Source organism: Myotis yumanensis, unplaced genomic scaffold (genome assembly GCF_028538775.1).
Source record: "Myotis yumanensis isolate MYYU_CA2020_CCGP unplaced genomic scaffold, mMyoYum1.0.hap1 SCAF_1, whole genome shotgun sequence".
Taxonomy (NCBI): Eukaryota; Metazoa; Chordata; class Mammalia; order Chiroptera; family Vespertilionidae; genus Myotis; species Myotis yumanensis.
In genome coordinates this window covers 232398352-232417841 of record NW_027223752.1, presented here as the reverse complement: position 1 = coordinate 232417841, position 19490 = coordinate 232398352, and the positions used below count along the sequence as shown (strand labels likewise).

At 46.6% G+C, this 19490-nt stretch overlaps 1 protein-coding gene across 1 annotated transcript in view; it reads right to left on the bottom strand.

The window, feature by feature from the left end:
- The window catches only part of TAPT1 (transmembrane anterior posterior transformation 1), a 57900-nt gene extending 40503 nt beyond the window's left edge, over positions 1 to 17397 (bottom strand). The window contains exons 1-2 of the mRNA XM_070399023.1: positions 17208 to 17397; positions 5519 to 5649 (exon numbers count right to left, since the gene is read on the bottom strand). Of these exons, the coding sequence (XP_070255124.1) occupies positions 5519 to 5649; positions 17208 to 17397 (321 nt within the window). The remainder of the gene's footprint in view (positions 1 to 5518; positions 5650 to 17207) is intronic.
- Between the last annotated feature and the right edge of the window lie 2093 nt (positions 17398 to 19490).

The following is a 19490-nucleotide window of genomic DNA, read 5'->3' as shown; positions in this document are numbered from 1 at the left end:
TGTCACCACCTCTACCAGCAGGGGGCGCCAAGCCTCCGAGGGGAAGGGAGGACTACCAGACAAGGCAGTTGAGAGGGTGAGCTGGGCAGGTCCCCACCCTTTCCTGCTTCTCAGCAGCTGTGTGGCAGGACATCCGAGTCAGGGTGTGTAACAAAAGAGGGCCACACCATGAGAAGAATTTAAAGGGATGGTGCCCCCAAACATGTTTTCATGAAATTAGAAACCGAGCAGGATGCCCAAGCATCTCTGCCACCAACGTGGGTCTGAGTAAGCCCTTTATTAGTTTCACAAGGAAATCCAAGGACTGTTTACTGAACCAGGGTGAGACAATGGCCATGACTACACTTTCTTAACACATACCTCACAGTGAGAAACAACCAAAAGGCTTTATATGACATTGTCATTAAATTCATTAGTTTGAAAGGAACTTTTACAATTATTTTTCCTAAATGTTATCTTCTCTGACCCTCAAACAAGCAGAACGAAGTTCCTTCACTTTTATGTAACTCCGCTTTCTGGGGTCTCTCCATGCACCCCATTTCTCCTGTTTCTCATATGCAATCATCAGCCCTTCTGAGATGACTTAGTTCAACCTTCTAATTTTAGATGAAGTCAAAGCCAAAGGAGGTTCCAGGCTCGACTGGATCACTTGGCTATGCCCTGCAGACCTGAGATGAGAAGCTATGGGTATTAAATCTTTACCGCAAATACTCCCCTGTGTGACAGTAACCTTTCTCTCTTTCAATAATAATAATAGCCTATGCCTAAAAATAACAATATTCTATACCTACAGCAATACCTATATCTTCAACCTGACAAACTTAAAGTTAAAAATAAAAATTCACTAGATTCTTAAGACAGCTAAATAGTTGCATTTAAAGACTAATCAGCTGAATTCAATTTTAAAAAATGTATTAAGTAACTATAATATACAAAGCATAGTAGTAATAAGGGATTGCCAAAAAGCATAGAATTACAATGTAAAAAAAAATTCAAAAATGTATTTTAACTTTTATGACAGGCAAGGTTACATAAACACACATAACCACAGAAAATAAGTAATTTTGAGAAAAGGCTTCCTACTAATCCAGCCATGGGCAAACTACGGCCCTCGGGCCGGATCCGGCCCGTTTGAAATGAATAAAACTAAAAAAAAAAAGACCGTACCCTTTTATGTAATGATGTTTACTTTGAATTTATATTAGTTCACACAAACACTCCATCCATGCTTTTGTTCCGGCCCTCCGGTCCAGTTTAAGAACCCATTGTGGCCCTCGAGTCAAAAAGTTTGCCCACCCCTGTACTAATCACAACCTACACCTGACATATAATTAACATGAGGAATAAATTTCTTAAAGGTAAATCAATCAATGGATTTTCATTTGAAGAAGGATATGCACATGGTGAGATCTTGAGATCTTCTTGCTTCTTTTACTTCTAATCCATGTTGAACACTGCTACACTAATTTTTCAGAAGCATAGCTCTGAGAGGTGGCTAATCCGATTACCACCCTCAATCCGTTCTCCTTTTGTTGGCAAAGCAGAGCACTTACTGTCCTTGTCTCCCATGCAGCTGGGGACGAGTGTATAACTCAGCTAGGCCAGTAAGATACAAGCAGAAGGAAGTCTGCTGGGCACTTCTGGGAAAGCTTTTAATTCTTTATAAAAGGAACAGTCAGAGAGGGGACTGTCCATCTCTTCTTTCTGCTTATTATGCAGATGTGATGCCTGAGGCTGCAACGAGCAAGAGGACCAAAAGCCAATTTGCCAACGATGGCAAAATACTGGTAGAGGGATAAAAAGGTTTGGTCCCTGCTGGCTTCATTAATCTAATGGAACAATTGAGACCTCCTTCCTTGAGACTTGCTAAAAAAAATCTTATTTATTTAAGCCACTGTTAGATATCCTATTACATACATAGCTAACTGTTAGTATTCTGTTTCATACACAGCTCAAAGTACGCCAAAGAAATCTATTTTAGCCCTAACCGGTTTGGCTCAGTGGAAAGAGCATCGGCCTGCGAACTCAAGGGTCCCAGGTTCAATTCCGGTGTAGGGCATATACCTTGGTTGCGGGCACATCCCCAGTGGGGAGTGTGCAGGAGGCAGCTGATCGATGTTTCTCTCTCATCCATGTTTCTAACTCTCTCTCCCTCTCCCTTCCTCTCTGTAAAAAAAAAAAGAAAGAAAGAAAGAAAGAAAGAAAGAAAGAAAGGAAGAAATCTATTTTAACAGTCCTCCCAAAGCCAGTCTAAACTCCTTAGCTTCACCAGCCTGGATCCAGCCTGTCCTTCCAGTGTACCTGTCCTTTCCTGTGTGTACCTCACAGATTCCCCTCCCCACACACACTCATAGGCCCTACAATGCACGGACAAAATCTACCTCTTTTTTCTCATCCCCTTGCCAATTACCTTCACAAGTCCTTCCTCCCTGTAAAAGTACCTGGAACATAGTAAGTATTCAAAACAAAGACCGGGAAAATAAACAAATAAATGAATAAGTGATCTATTATTTCTCTACCTTAGCATTTATATATATGAGGCAATTTTAGAAAATACTGTGATTTTTTTTTTTTTTTTTTTTTTTTTTTACCATTTGCTGCAATTTTAGATTCATACAGATGACAAAATTAGCCCTTGGACAAAAATCTGGGATTTTTTTACATTAGTAAACAGGTTCAGTAAGAGATATTGAATTGATCTTTCTCTTCGCTTGAAAGTACAAACGTTAGTTGCATGTTTTATAGTACCATGCGTGCAACCCTTGTGGAAGCAAAGTGCTCTGTAATCAAGTGTCTCTCCCTCCAAAGGCTAGGAGAAAATGTCATAACGTTTACCGAAAACAAGAACAAAAATGAGTAAGGTGTTATGTATTAGAATAGACAATGCAACCAAAAAGGAAACCAATAAACATAATTTAGATTAACATGAATGTCTAGATATTCTCCCAGCTCTTATAAAGAAAGCCCGAGGTGAAACACTACTCATAGAAAATAAGGGCCACAGGGGTATCATTCATGGTTAGGAGAGATATTTAAGCCTGAAGTTAAACTGAAATCTCCCTCCACTCTAGGTTTCCCTTAGTCTTAGAGGTGAAGAATGCCTTGAACTGAAATGTATGACTTCCTTTCCTGCATTTTAAACAATAAAGCTTCTAGAGTGTTGCTCTAAGAGACTAAATCAAATTTTCCCAAATAGGCCTAACACCAACACCCTCCTTCATGGGAAGCACGGTTAGAAAGTTATGACAACTGTGCATGAACAGTATTAATTCAACTTTCCTGACATTCTACATTTTACATACATACAAATGAAACCAAAGTTTCACACACACACAAAAAAAATACCCTTAGTATAGGCAATGTGCTGTAATACTTCTATTCTTTTCTTAAAAAAAAAAATCCATACATATGGGTTACCCATCAGTGGTTCTGTCATGGATTACAGTTTGAAAAACACTGATTTATACTTTAGTCTTATCAAGACCTGTAGGCATTTTCCCCAGAAGACAACTTAATACTCACAATAACAAACATGAAACGCTTATAAGTTTCTATGAGAAATCTACTAAAAAACTTGCTTGTTATTTCAATGTTACCAATAAAGAAGAGAGAATGATGTGTATTGAACTGCCTCTGATGAGGTGATAGAATTATAAAGGGATGCTGTCACTGCTCATTATTTGTGTCACAGGAGGGGTAAGACAGGGTCAGACAGACAGACACCTCCCTGCTCTGAAGCAGTCCCCTGGGTGTGTCCCTGGCCTGGCTGTGGCTACAGGCAAATCCCTCTGTGTTCTCCCCAGAGAAGAACGGAGTCCAGATCAGCTCCACCAGGTGGAAGAAAGCACTTCCCTGCAGAAAGCAGGTGGGTAAACTGTCTGTGGCTGGACAACGGGCCAACGTTGTCCTGACAAGAACATGGCCCCAGCAGACCCTCCCTCCAGCGGACTCTGCAGTATGTCCACACATTTCCACCTCACGGCTTATTACTAGAGGAAAAAAGTGAGCTTTGAAAAGCAAGTTTTTTAAAGTGTTCTAAGAAGGATCCAAGAATTAGTTTAATCTTTCTTTTTGCAAGCATAAGAAACATTACCCACCACCCCTGAGGAAATCTTACATAAACTCCAATATACAGAACAAAGGCGCTGCTGCAAGAGGAGGCTGCTGCAGAGAGCGCCCGCACACCCCTCCACCTCCCTTCTCATCCCCCAGGCCCTCGGCTCCCCTGGGGACCCTAGAACTCCCTAGAACAAATAAACCAAGCACAATCACTGATCCTGACCTAGGGTAACACAGAACTGCACTGCCATGTGTGTTCTCTCCCAGACTCTTTGCTGGTTCCCCAGCTCTCCAATCTTCCCAACACGGAACTTCCTAAAACTTCAGCATGTAACATGCCACCAAGAACCTAGGTGAAGCAACATTTCTCAAGTTGTCACTCTACGCCTGACTCATCCTTCTACCCAACTGATGGACAGTCATAAAAAAAAAAAAGCATCAGCCAAACCAGCTGATCCTCGCTTCTCACTGCCTACCACACCTCTTGCCATTATAATATGTGATAAAACAAACCAACAACACTCTTCTGACAGCCAATGGAACAGATAATATGGTTCTAAGGAAGTGACTGAAATATTTTAAGTTGTATCTATATATATAAAAGCCTAATGTGCAAAGTGTCCCCTCCGGAGTTCAACTTGAGACCTGGAGTTAGATCGCTTGCTACAATGTGTGCTGACCACCAGGGGGTTGTGTGGAAGGAAGGGAAGGCCCAGCCGGCAGCTGGCTGCCACTAGGGACCCTACCCGTGCACGAATTTTGTGCACTGGGCCTCTAGTGTTACTATAAAACTATGAAAACATGTTTTAATATAGCTAAAGCTGAATTATTTCTTCTTTCTTTCTAGCAAGAAATATGGAAGTGCTCAGAGTCACCAGCTCTAGCAATGTAGAGGAGAGTGGCTTCCTGCCACATCTGATTGGTCTAGACAGAGACACAATCGAGGGAACATGGTGTGTGTAGACACGGAGCTGTCATAACTATGCCAACCTATGATGTGATATTCTCTGTGATGAAGGCAAAATGAACCACCTTTTTCTTGAAGAGACTATAATTTATGTTTTTAAATATGAAGGCTGTCTGAGAAACTAAAACCTTAAAGAAGGCTGACATTAAATAATTTATTATGCTGAATGGAAAAAAGAACTGTTTCTAATAAAACAAAACTGAAGAGAACTAACGGAATAAGTGGAGATTAATTCCTTGGAAAAGGTTATTTGGATGGGACACACATGGAAATAGGGTAAGTTTACTAAGAAACAAAGTTAAGAATCATTGGATCTCACACTAAAAATATACTCTTTAAAGCCTCTTTCTTTATCCTACTCCCCCAATATATTTAATTATTTCCAAATATTTAAAAACTCAACTCAAACTGTTCACTATTTTTTTTTTTTTGTATGATTAGCACATTGACATAACTTTCAAAATGATGTCTGGTAATAGAAAAAAAAGGTACCTTTTCCAATTCTCTTGGTATTCGCATACAAGTGTACACTCTTTCTCTTCTTTCTGTGTACTTGGCCTCATTATGTTCAAGGAAGTACCCTCTTGTTAGTTCAGCACTGAGGAACCTCAACAATGAAAGCTCTACAGAAAAAGAAAATGACACAAAACAAAAGAACAGTATTTATCAAGGAACTTATATGTTAGCTGGGGCCATAGGTAATACATATATAAAACAACGATGAAAGAATAAAACAAAGTCATCTATAATTCTGTGCCCAAAACTGAACTATACATAAATCATTAGCAAAGACTGCAGAGAAAACTGCTGCTCTGTGTGGTATAAACTGAAAATTCCACAGGAATACAGAAGAGACAATTACTATGAGCCAGAATAGTCTGAAAAGTGTTTTGCAAGAGCCCAGTCCTGTGTCTTATAGGTTACATAGAACTATGAAGGCAGGTAAGAGTACAGTCTATATATATATATATATATATATATATATATATATGACACAAATATGACATGGAGATATACATATATGTACATATGTGTATATATACACACATATATCCATACATATATATATATATATATCTCCATATATATATGTATGTTTGTTTTTTTAAAGGAAGTCAAGTCATCTAACAGACATTGCTTCAGTCCAAGAACTATCCTGGGTGAACTTCATGGATACTGGTGTAACCTCAGCTTCAGAGATCCTGCAAAAGTGCTAGGTGAAGGCTTACACAGGATGCTACCCATGGTGCAGGGGAGGAAGAAGCTCTCCCTACCCCCAGGTTCTATCAGCTGGTCTAATGATCTAATAAACAGGAGGCAGATTAGTAAGAGAAAGTGACCAAATTCAAATACATACGCATGTGTGGGAACCCCCACATACATGAGAGGTTCAGAGACGAAAAGGGAAAATAGGGTATACATGACATTCTGAGCTAGAGTTCAGGTTAGGCACCTTGGGGCTTCAGAAGGTAGCTGCCCGAGTTCAGTAATTATGAGTTTGCCCTGCCATGTACATACGTAAAAAAGTTACTTCTGGTGGTAACTCTTAACATAGGCCAGGCCCCTAATTTAAATTCTTCTAGCTCAGTGGTTCTCAACCTTCTGGCCCTTTAAATACAGTTCCTCATGTTGTGACCCAACCATAAAATTATTTTCGTTGCTACTTCATAACTGTAACGTTGCTACTGTTATGAATTGTAATGTAAATATCTGATATGCAGGATGGTCTTAGGCGACCCCTGTGAAAGTGTCGTTCGACCGCCAAAGGGGTTGCAACCCACAGGTTGAGAACCACTGTTCTAGATATTTGGGAGGGGGTGGGGGTAGGGGTGGCAGAAGTTTCTATTGAGCTCACAAGATCTTGGTTGCCTTTAGCCCAGAATAATCCGCATACCACTGAGGCACATCTTGGGCTGGCTCGTACCAAACCCCTACAATAGTAAGTCATATCAAGCAGAACTTCATCCAGATCTGAAAGACCTCCCTTTCCTTGGCTCTTTAATTTGCCACCTGTTTCCTCTGTCCCTCCACAGCTAACACAGCCCGAGTCTTCTCACCTCCGATGAGGTGAGTCAGGCCAGGGGAGGCTGGGATTTCCCACTTGGCTACAACTGACCGACTAGAGACAAGAAGCCAAGCTGGTAATGCTTGATCTCAGCTATTTCCATCCTGTCACACTCCCTCCCGGCCCGTCGCCTCCTGGACCTCTCAGCACCCCTGACTCCACGGACACTTCCCCACTCCTTCTCCTGGGGAGGCCCAACTCTCTGCCAGAACTCAGGATACCAAAGGTTTCAAACTGCCCTCTGCTCTGAGCTGGCCTTCTGGTCCTCTCACCAAATGCAGCAGTGGTGTCCCCTCCCGAAAATTACAACTAGAGGAGGTGATTTCGTGTCTGTTTTTCTACTTAAGGAGTTGCATCCTATGTAAGGTCTGCATGCATTTATAATCAAAAAGACCCTTGCAAAGCCCCTAGGAAGACTCAGAGGCAGGCCTACTATGTCGACGGGCCTAAGACAGCTTACTTCCTCCAGCACGGGAATTGATGGCTAGTTCTTTAGGCATCAAGTCAGGTGGCTTGCTTATGTTTAGATGTTATTCGCCCCCGCACCCCCCAAGTATTACACACACACACACACACACACTCACACATTTCTTTAAATATTGGATTCATAATCTGTTTGAAGAGTTGGTGATACCATGAAAGGTAGCTCCAGCCCAGCGCAGGATCCTCAGAGGCCCCGAGCATCAGACTCTCAGCATGCGCACAGCTGAAGCCATGGACAACCAGACATCCCATGAAAAGGCCCTGTATGCCCAGGTCCATGTGGAGTAAAACTTTTGGTGAGTAACTTTCTAATCTGTTGTCCGCTGGCTAAAACCAGAACAAGATCTGCTATCTGAAGGGGAGGATAAGAAAGGCTTCTGAGCTACTAACAAGAACAGCCAAAACTGGTGAAAGAGCAAAAATTATACCCACACTCCATTCGGTCAGATTTCCAATTAGAAAGAAAGACTGTCCTGATTGGCTCGTATCGATAAGTACCGGGTGTTTCATGTAAAAACCGAGAAGCAACGGGACACAGAGAACAGAAGATACGGCACCTGCACACGCTGTCCCAGGCGCCAGTGAGCTCTGAGTCACGCACGGGAATCCAAGCAGCCTCTGCCCAGGGTGTCCCTCCTCCTTCCCATGGCAGACTTTTCTGTCCTAAGGCTCTTTGGCAGCTCCTCCTCCTCATCATCACCCTTAAGTGTTTGCTGGTGGGCGCTCCATTCACTATACCCAACATGAGTCCCAGTAACATGCTGGCCATCCTTTCAGGCTGGTTTTCTCTGATGTGTCCTCAGTTACCTTCTCTCTTTTTCTTTTCTTTCCCCCTATACATACGCTCCTGGAACAGTCTGAGGCTTTAACCATCATCTCAATCCTAAAGTCACCATTTCTTTAGCTCTGGCTCCTGAGCCTGGATCCATGTTTCCAATCGGTCCTGAGCAACTCCACCTGGAAGTCCCACAGGCTCCTTTACCCTGCAAAACGGAGCCAGGACCCTCCCCACTACTCCCCTGCGTGCAGCCCGACTTTAGCTCATGGCACCAGCAGGCAGTTCTACGCTAGAAGGTGACGATGCCTCGGCCTCTCTCCTCTCACCAAGCCCTGCTGATTCTTGCTCTGAAACACTGAACTTTCCCTCCTTTGCACACTCCAGCTTCGTTGGTCCTCATCCTCTCTCTCCATGTTACTGCGAGAGCTTCCTAATGCGTGCCCATCTTCCCGTCTGCCCCGCTTCAGCCCTGACTTGCCTAGCAGTGAGTCAGCAAGCTCACTCACCGGGGACAGCCTTCGCGCCTGGCTCTCTGGCTCTTCATTACCTCTAGGTAAGGTCCCACACCTCAGCGAGGACACCAGATCCCTTACAACTTGGCCCCTGGCTATCTTTTCAGCCGTGCCTCGCACCTGCGCACCCTGAATCTCTAGGTCACAAATCTCCAGTTACACCACTTTTCATTTCTTGAAAACATGTCAGTTGGCTCCCACTCTTCGTTGGCCTGAGATCCCCTCCCAGTTTCTACAGGTGAACAGGCACAGCCACGCCTGCGCTGTGAGGACGCTCCCGAGTCGCCAGGTGAACCATCCTACCCCACTCGGTGCCCAGGCATCACCCTTGCCTGTGCTTCCCTGCGCCCTATTACACTCATTTTCCTGCCTGGCTTTCTCCCTTACTTTTGCCTCCTCGGGGCATAGCACCTAATAGGCGCTCAACAAAGGCTTTGCTAAAATAACATGTAGATCAGAAAAGAGGAAGGCAAGCCACAGAGATGTGTGGCAGAGAACAGAAACAAAATTGGAAATCAGAAATGGCAAAGGCCGAGATACCAGATCCTGGAGAAGAGCGCTAGTGACCAAGACAGAGCTGTTCTGGAGGGGGGGGGGGCGGGCGGGGGGAATAGGCAGGAAAAGCGTGGAAAGCTCCTGGTGCCTCTCTAGACACAGCAGCCATTGAAGATGAGGAGCTTCTCCTCTGTGTGTAAGTGACTGTCAGGGTGACCTGGCAGGTACCTGAACCTCCACCCCTAAAAGGGCAGTTGCCATGACGCTGTCACAGGCAGTGAGTGCCCTGGGTTGCGGCAGGCGAGACTGCATTATCCACAGTAGGTGCAGGGAGGGACGCTGGGAAGTCACCAGTATGTCAGCCACATCAAGGAGATATAGAAACGGGTAATCGCACAATTTTCAATCTAAAAAAGCAAATTACATTCAAAGACTGAGATAACTACACCCTTGTTCATTCAGATTAACATGATGTTTCCCCTGATGACGGCAGCTGCCTGAGCCTTTACAGAAGAAGCGTTTTGTTATGATCCACCAGAACCACCACGGGACCAAAGCCAGAGGAAGGGTCCTGGCGCCAGCTCTGGTGCACGTTTGTCCTGGGACCCTCCTCAAGCCTCAGAGCAGAAACCGAGGCTGAGAGCAGCTTACGCCGGCCACCTGCCTGCCTTCCACACCGGAGGGCTGAAGGGCTGAGAGAGGGTTTACGTGAAAGCATATGAGAATCACAAAGCATGACACAATGTCTTGAACCACTTACTATTAATTTCACAAGATCTGTACATTAACCAATTCTAGCTGGTGGTTACCTAATGTTTACTGATGCTACTTCTGCAATCCTGTTTCCATGGATAAAAGGTAATCTGACAAACAAGTATATTGCACAACTGTATAACCTACGTAACTACTTTTCTGTAAAGCAGTTTTACAATATAAACCTATGAAAGTGTTTTCACTATATTATAAATAAATAAGAAAACTGCTGTGTCAGGATTCCACCTCTAGAAATGCAAGAATTTTAGTTATAAACACCAATCTACATTCCACAAGGGGGAATTTTAAAGTAAGCCCTTAAAAATCAAATGATAAAAATGTTTTGAGTGCAGAGCTCTCAAAATTATGAGACAGGTTCTACTGTGATGTCCATTTTGTAGATGACGAAACCAAGGCACAGACAGGTTAAGGAAGCCTTCAGCATCACACAGGAGTAAGTGGTGGAGCCAGAATTCAAAATCAGTCTATCCTTAAAGCGTGGGCTTTTTGGCACTGGATTCTTTCGACTATCATTGTCTTAAGTGCTTTTGTAACAGGCCACGGTGCTTTCTGGAAAACTGGGCCGTCCTCCCTTTTCTGTGCTCCTGTAGCCGTGGGTCTGCTTCTAAGTTACACTGCTAACTTGCTGGCTCCTTGACAGCCTGGAGCTTTCTGAAAGCAGGTACCATGTATCTGAATCTCCCCAATACCCAGAACCCGGGCGGTCCTGAATCCAAGGGTAGTGTTTGTGTACAATTCACACCATACTAATGGGCTGGGGAATTGTTTTACAAGATACATTAAAGCAGTACTAACAAAAGAACCACGTTTCAGAGAGCAAAATGTCCCAAAAGCTTTATCTCACTTCCTTCTCCCACCCTCCTGGAGAACTGGCCCCGTTTAAGGATTAGGATCCTCCCTCTATGGCAGGAGACAGTTTATGAAGATCTTGCACATGCTACCTCATAAAATCCTCACAGTTCTGAGAGCTGAAGAGGGCAGATAACGGTGCTCACATTTTGTCAAACAAGAAACTGAGGCTCACAGAAACTGGTCCAAAGTCACTGAAAAGTTAAGGGGAAAGCTGGGAACAGAACCTAGGTCTTTGCATTGCAAGCCCAGCGAGCTCTCTACTCTGTACCACAATTATCATCCGTCATCTGACAATCTTAAGAGAGAAGATAACCTAGTACTACTCTGGCTTCAACCATCAGAAGGAGCCCTGTGTCTCATACTGAGGAAGGGGACTGTGTTAGCCCGCTTGCTGCCCTGTCAGCCCACGCCCACCTATCCCCCGGCTCTGGTCATATTTTACAGATGCCACTTAATCTTCCGTTTCAAAGTGTAGCTCTGTTACAGTATTTCCGTGTTGTTTTGTTTTTTATACATTGTTAGCATTCTACAGGCTTGCCTGCACTCACTTGTCCTGTGCTCCTGGGTATAGTTGCCTGACCAATTACGTAGGAAGGCTGTTGTTCTTTTACCTGGGGGCACCACTCTTCAAGAATCCTCCTAGCCCAGTGATGGCGAACCTATGACACGCGTGTCGGAGGTGATACGCGAACTCATTTTTTTGGTTGTTTTTTCTTTGTTAAATGGCATTTAAATATATAAAATAAATATCAAAAATATAAGTCTTTGTTTTACTATGGTTGCAAATATCAAAAAATTTCTATATGTGACACGGCACCAGAGTTAAGTTAGGGTTTTTCAAAATGCTGACACGCAGAGCTCAAAAGGTTCACCATCACTGTCCTAGCCAGTGTACCTTTTCCCATACTGTGATGGCATTTCACTTCTTCTGAGCAAAAGGGTAATTCTCATCTGTTGTACTCAACATCTGCCTTTATATTTTAAGAGCAAATTCTTCTCCAAAGTAAAATAATAACTGTTTATATTCTGAACACTAACTTAACTTTTTAGATGTCAACCAACTTTAGTTCATTTATCTAATTCTCACCATGAAGAAATACCATTCAGTAAGTCTCTTTAAAATAGAAGTATTTTACTATTTAATTGTAAAATATAAACAAGTGCTTCTATGTTAGAAGAAATAAGTTTTGTCCATTTTGAATATTTAATGTAAGGAAAATAATACCAATCATAAATACATTTCAATTTGTCCAGAGTGTTTTTAATCAATATTCATCTCCTACCATAGAAATGCTCTATGATCTGGTATCTTAAATTGAGAAAAAGTATAGAAAACATTGCTTCTTCCTCCTCCCTAAAAGAAGTATTATCTTTTAGTCATCTACTGAGATAGCTTGTTTTAGAAATAAGCCAGGATGGGAAAGTATTAATTAAAAGTGATGAGTAATCACATATATTTATATGTTCAGTAGTATGTCTAAATATATCTTTCTTAAAATAGCGCTGACCATTAAAAAATTGGAAAGTAATACTGGTTAACTGTTAGGAAAATATTATGAAACATACAACTTTCCACAGTCTTAAATAATGTAAAACTTAAATAAATTTTACTAAGATTACACTAAATATTAAATGTAAGTTTATTACACAATATAGAGGCACACCCTTGAATAAGGCAAACCAGGAATCAACACAACAGCAATTCTGCCTTCTGAAGTCAAATGCTGTAAAGGTACCATTCAAGTTTTAAGACCCTCTAACTGTTTGTATTGAGGGAAGAAAGAGGTAGAAAATTTGTAATATCATTATTCTGACATTCATTGCTATATAGTCTTTCCAAAGACCTCTTTCATGCAAGCATTCCCCAAATTGGGCCACAAATGAGCTGCGAGGGCCAAAGTTAAACATTTAAAAAAGCCAAGATATTGACCTGGTCAAAGACCAAAATGAAAAACTTCTCACTGCTTGTTTAGTTTACATGTACTAGTTAGGGAAAGCAAGAGAGAGCTTTAAAGCAGAGTCTAGTTTGTCAGAAGAGAAGTTAATTTTACCTTATCTGTAACAGGGTTGTGGTTACTCCAAGTAATTTCCCAGCCAGTTTTATAGTTACTCTCATTTTTCTTTGCAAATGAGAAACCAAGCATTGATTCTGGAGCATAATTTCAGAATCATAGCCTTTAATCATCCATTAGGTTGAGTCTGGGGCCACAGAGATACTATGTAAGATATTCTATGGAGGATGAGGACTAGTTAAATGAAATTATATTTTAATAAAAATGTTATTTATAAGAAAAGCTTAAGTTTTTAATTACACAAAATATAAGGCACAGGAAATATGAACAGTAAAAATCTCTGTCCCACTCGAAATCTTTGGTGGGAGTTGCTAAAAAAGATCAATTGGTTTTCTGGGTTTTAGTCTTTTTTCCTGCCTAGAGATCTATATTGGGTAAAGGCAGAGAAGAGATGAAGCAAAACAGATGGTAACAAGCTTAAGCAGAAGTGAAGTCGCCATTTAAAAAGGGAAAAAAATGGCCCCACAGTACTGTTACAATCAGAAACAATACTGCCTACCCACCCCTTACTTCAGGCTCTTGTTTTATAAGCAATACCCATCCCTACACAAACTCCAACACCTGCATCCTACAGGTATTGTTTCGTCCTCACCAGTAGGTGTTATACTTATTTTACACCACGTCTTCTACTGTTAAGTCTCCATGGTCACTGCAGCCAACTGAGATACTTCAGATACTGTTTAGCCGTGGCGTTATGAAACACGGCCAAATGCATTAGGCAAGCCTAGAGTCTACAAGGCAATTCAACAACAGAACTGAGCCAAGAACAGATTGCCTAATTCTGAGTCCAAGGTTGACTTGCTAGACCTAGATTCCTAAGTGCGAATATGGCCATGCAGAAACTCTCCCATTTAGAACTTTTGCAGATGAGTCAAGTGGGGAACAAGCACAAAAACGTGGTAAAACGTATTTACTATCTGGTCTTACGTCAAAAAGGACCAGTAAAGTTCTAGGGCCATAAAAAAAATGTCCCCTCGCACTCTTCATTTCTAACAGTTATCTGTATAAATATATGAACAGTCTGCTTGTTACACTATGCTGGTGATAGAACCTGCCTCATGTTTGTAACATTCGCACTAAGGAGGTCTTGTCCCTATCAAATAGGAAAGGGATCATTAGTCATATTTTCACTTGTATATTACTTCCTCTTTTTGTCATTCAATGAGGCAGTTAAATGTTTTTCAAAAAAGGACAATAGCAGTTGGCATTCTTTTTAAGAGAGGAAGAAAAGAAGGCAGAGGAGATGAATCTGCAGTTCCTGATGACCACTATACCCAGAGGCCAAGACCTGCGACCACTAAAGGCCGTGTGGAAAACCCAACGATCACTCTGAGAGCATGAAAACAGGAATGAGGAGCGGGATAGCAACTTCTAACTATGTTAGGGTATAAGTATTAGTTAAGGTGTAAGTTTCAGTCCAATGCTAGGCAACACATAAGCTAAAAAGGAAGTTCAGAGAACCAAGTGATTAAGAGAGCTTGAAAAGACAAACAAAAGCAAAGCATAGGCTTAATGTGGATACACCTGTAGGTATATACATACAGCAGTGTATACACAATAATATTCACATTTATCTTCTATACACATACATTAATAAGGACAGATATTTTCAAAAAATGAATATCAAACACCATGTTTTGCATTATTTCCCTCTGACAGGGGGTGGTTTGGATTAGCACCTAATCTGTATATTCATTTATGGAGTCCTAGGGTCTTAGGACAGGCCGACAAACATCTTCATTTATAAGAGCCCTAATACCTTGGGAGAAAGGCTAAAGGGGACTTTGCAACTCACTGGTGGTCAGGTCCCCAAGACACCACAGGAAAGACAACGGCTGCTCTAGTTTGGGGAGAGGGCACTAGGGAGTCAGAGGCAGCACCAGAACATAAAAAATAACTAGGCAACACCGACCTTGCAAGCCCCTCGGCTGGGAAGACTGCTGATTCTGGGAGAAATGCTTCTCACGGGAGCTAGGTGGTGCCGCTCAAAGGCTGAGTGGCCCCAGCCAGCCCCTCGGGCAGTTTTCTAATTCTGGACAGAAGACAAGGAAAGGTTACCCAGCAGAGGAAGGGAGCAATGCTGGAGGGTCAGGGTGAATGCAGAGGCCACTGGCAGCCTGGGCATTTGAGGGTGCTGGAAGAATTCTAATCTCCAGGGGGGATGTCTCCAACCCATGTGGCACCTGAGTTAGAGGGTGGGCACCTGAGTGGCAAGAGCTGTGTGACAGGCAAAGCAGAAACAAACATGGGAGGAAGAATAAGGGGCCCACAGGGAGGCCCAGATGGGCCAGCACTGGCTGGTGACTCCAGCTGAAAAATTCCTGGGGTTCTCACCTAAGTCCCGATCCCCAAGTGCTGCCACTGTCCTCTCTCCTCACACCTAAGTCAGGGAGTTGGGGAAACAAGGACCACCCACCGACTAAAGCTGGGCCTGTTCTTTAATAACTACTTTTTGCAACTACGGGTTAAAAGCCCAGCTTCAAACATGTTAAGGAAGAATGGGTGTGTGGTGTGACGAAGTCTATGAAAGTCCATGGGCACCCAGACCCATCCAGGAAGGGCCAGGGAAGGGGTGTTAGGGGTTTCCCCAACGGCCCAACATCTGGCTCATCAAAAGGTTCCTGACAACTTCATTATCTGTGCATGCAAAGAAACAACAATAAAAAAAGGCTCTTATAATAGAGGCTTTCCTGAAACTCAGAAATATTTTAAAGAAATTATAGTGACACCTGGCTAATTTATTTCTATTTGCATCAGAGTGCTTTCTTTTTTTAAAATTTATTTATTGAGAGAGAGAGAGAGAGAGAGAGAGACATCCATTTGTTGTTTCACTTATTTTATGCTTCATTGGTTGATTCTTCTATGTGCCCTGACCCAGGATTGAATCTGCAACCTTGGCATATAAGGCTGAGGGTCCAACCAAATGAGTATCCAGGGCCCAGAGTGCTTTTTAATACTCAAGTCTAAGTAAGTAAACAGACAGCTGAGAGATTTAATACTTTGTCTTACTTAGACCCTGCCAATTCAGAGAGAACTCTTGCAAGCAAATGTTTGACTGACGACTAAACCAAATAGAGTTGAGAACTTTTAAGTGGTTAACTGAAAAAAAAACTGAACAGGGTACAGTCTGCACTTAATTTTTCAAAGATATGGACCTCTTCAAATCTAACCTATGTCCCCTGTCAATTAGCAAACCCATCAGGGTCTCACCTGATCAGCCTACATTTTCAATACCCCCCTACAATCAATGCGGAAGCCTTATGACTTAAACATTTATTTGTATGAACTGCAGAAAATAACGGCTAATAAAGCCCTTATTGTGCACCAGAAGCTATTTTTTTGCGGGGGGGATGGGAGGGAGAAATTTAACAGAGTTCTGGTTTGGTTGCTGTTCAAAACTCAAACTTATGTAAGAATTACTAAGTTGTGACCCCTCTACATTCATCTCAAAACCTTTCGGGTTGTTTTTTTTTTTCCTTTTAAGACTACTATGCAACAGCAACATCCATGCAAACGCAATTTTTAAAAACATGCTTTGAAAACCAAAATAAAACCCGACAGCTGCAAGAAATAACAACAATATGCTTAAATCCCGTCATTGACAGCAGGGTTCGCAAGTGCATCCTTGCAGCCATTTTTTTTTTTTTTTTTTTTTTAAGTGGCATAAGTTTCTGTTTGGGGAAAGTTCACAGGTTACATTTTGAAAAGCGCTCACTATTTCGGTTCTGGGCAAAAGTACCGAACTTCACGGTCGCGGCCACGGGGCTAGAGGCGGCTGCGGAGGGCGCGGCGCGGGGCGCGCTAACAGGTTTCTGGGGCTCAAGTTCGCTCAAATGCACAACAAAAGTCACCTTGGCGGCGGGAGCCTGACAGCTGCCCGGAGCCTGGCAGCCGGAGCTCCCGGGACCCGGAGATGCTCGCCGACCTGCCGGGCTCGGACCCGGGTCTCACCGGAGGAGCGCAGGGCGGTGGCCCCGACCCGCGGGCCGGGCTGCAGCCCCCGCGCCGACACACCTGCCGGGCTCGCTGCGGACCCGCCCGGGAGCTGTCAGCCGCCCCGGGGGCCTCGGCCCCGCGCCCACCGCCCCGGGGGCCCCGCCCGGCGCCCCCGCCGCGGCCTAGCGCCGCCCGCCGCCCGCCGCCCGCTCACCTGCGCGGCCGCGGCGCCGCTCCCGCCGCCGGTCGCTTTCGTAGAAGCCCAGCGTCTCCGTGCGCTGCGGCGCCGGCGGGGGCCCGTGCCCGCCGCCCGGCTGCTCCGCCGTCCCGCCGCCGTCCCGCTCGGGGCCGTCCGCGCCCCCACGGCCGCCCGCCGCCGGCACCGCGTCGCCGACGCCCGCCATGTTCCGCGCGCACACCAGCCCCGCCGCCTCCCGCCAGGAGCCCGCCCGGCCGCCGCCTCCGCCCCCGGCCGGCCCCCTCGCCGCCTCGCCCCGCCCCTCGCCGGAGCCCGGGCCGCCGCCGCCGCTGCCCTCCGCCGCCCGCCGGCCGGCGCGCTCCAGTGGCGTCAGCGGCGCTGGCGAGGCCGCCGCCGCCGCCAGGGCGGCCGCCATCTTCTTCCGGACGTCGGCGTGGCGCGCGGGCTCCATGGCGCCGGGCCGCGCGGCCGGGGACGCCGGGCGCCGGCGGGGCTCGGGGCCGGGGCCCGGCGGGGGCGGACCGGGAGCGGCGGCGGCGGCGGGCGGGAGGTCGGCGGGGCAGCCCCGGGGGGGCGGCCGCGGCGCGCGCTGCCCGCCGTCTGCGAGCTGCGCGTCCGGCCGCCCGGAGCCCCTTCTGCCGGCGCGGTGCCCGGAGTGCGACGGCGCCGCCCGCCCCGTCTGGGCACCGGCCGCGCGGCCGTGGTGGCGGGGGCCGGACTCGGCATCCCCGACCCCCGCCAGGCCCGGCCCCCTGTGTCCGCTATTCGGGCTCCCGCTCGGCTGCATGACGGTCGCCCGTCACATTCCCTGGCCTCTGGGTTTCCGTGGACAGTTTCCAAAGCACTTGGGCAGGAAGGCTCTTGGGGAGGCTGCCCAACAGGTGCGGGGGGGGTGGGTGCGGAGGGGAGCGACGGGCTTCGGGACTCGGCCCAAGAAGCGGGGTGCTTTGTGCTTTTCGCGTGCCCGGGTTAGGAGACGGCTCTAGGCTGTCCCCTAGGTGTCCCCCGGGTTAGGAGACGGCTCTAGGCTGTCCCCTAGGCTGTCCCCCGGGTTAGGAGACGGCTCTAGGCTGTGCCCTAGGTGTCCCCCGGGTTAGGAGACGGCTCTAGGCTGTCCCCTAGGTGTCCCCCGGTTAGGAGAGGGCTCTAGGCTGTGCCCTAGGTGTCCCCCGGTTAGGAGAGGGCTCTAGGCTGTGCCCTAGGTGTCCCCCGGGTTAGGAGACGGCTCTAGGCTGTCCCCTAGGCTGTCCCCCGGTTAGGAGACGGCTCTAGGCTGTCCCCTAGGTGTCCCCCGGGTTAGGAGAGGGCTCTAGGCTGTCCCCTAGGTGTCCCCCGGGTTAGGAGACGGCTCTAGGCTGTGCCCTAGGTGTCCCCCGGGTTAGGATAGGGCTCTAGGCTGTCCCCTAGGTGTCCCCCGGTTAGGAGACGGCTCTAGGCTGTGCCCTAGGTGTCCCCCCGGTTAGGAGAGGGCTCTAGGCTGTGCCCTAGGTGTCCCCCGGGTTAGGAGACGGCTCTAGGCTGTCCCCTAGGTGTCCCCCGGGTTAGGATAGGGCTCTAGGCTGTCCCCTAGGTGTCCCCCGGTTAGGAGACGGCTCTAGGCTGTGCCCTAGGTGTCCCCCCGGTTAGGAGAGGGCTCTAGGCTGTGCCCTAGGTGTCCCCCGGGTTAGGAGACGGCTCTAGGCTGTCCCCTAGGTGTCCCCCGGGTTAGGATAGGGCTCTAGGCTGTCCCCTAGGTGTCCCCCGGGTTAGGAGAGGGCTCTAGGCTGTCCCCTAGGTGTCCCCCGGGTTAGGAGACGGCTCTAGGCTGTGCCCTAGCTGTCCCCCGGGTTAGGAGACGGCTCTAGGCTGTGCCCTAGCTGTCCCCCGGGTTAGGATAGGGCTCTAGGCTGTCCCCTAGGTGTCCCCCGGGTTAGGATAGGGCTCTAGGCTGTCCCCTAGGTGTCCCCCGGTTAGGAGAGGGCTCTAGGCTGTCCCCCGGTTAGGATAGGGCTCTAGGCTGTCCCCTAGGTGTCCCCCGGGTTAGGATAGGGCTCTAGGCTGTCCCCTAGGTGTCCCCCCGGTTAGGAGAGGGCTCTAGGCTGTGCCCTAGGTGTCCCCCGGGTTAGGAGACGGCTCTAGGCTGTCCCCTAGGTGTCCCCCAGGTTAGGATAGGGCTCTAGGCTGTCCCCTAGGTGTCCCCCGGTTAGGAGAGGGCTCTAGGCTGTGCCCTAGGTGTCCCCCGGTTAGGAGAGGGCTCTAGGCTGTGCCCTAGGTGTCCCCCGGGTTAGGAGACGGCTCTAGGCTGTCCCCTAGGCTGTC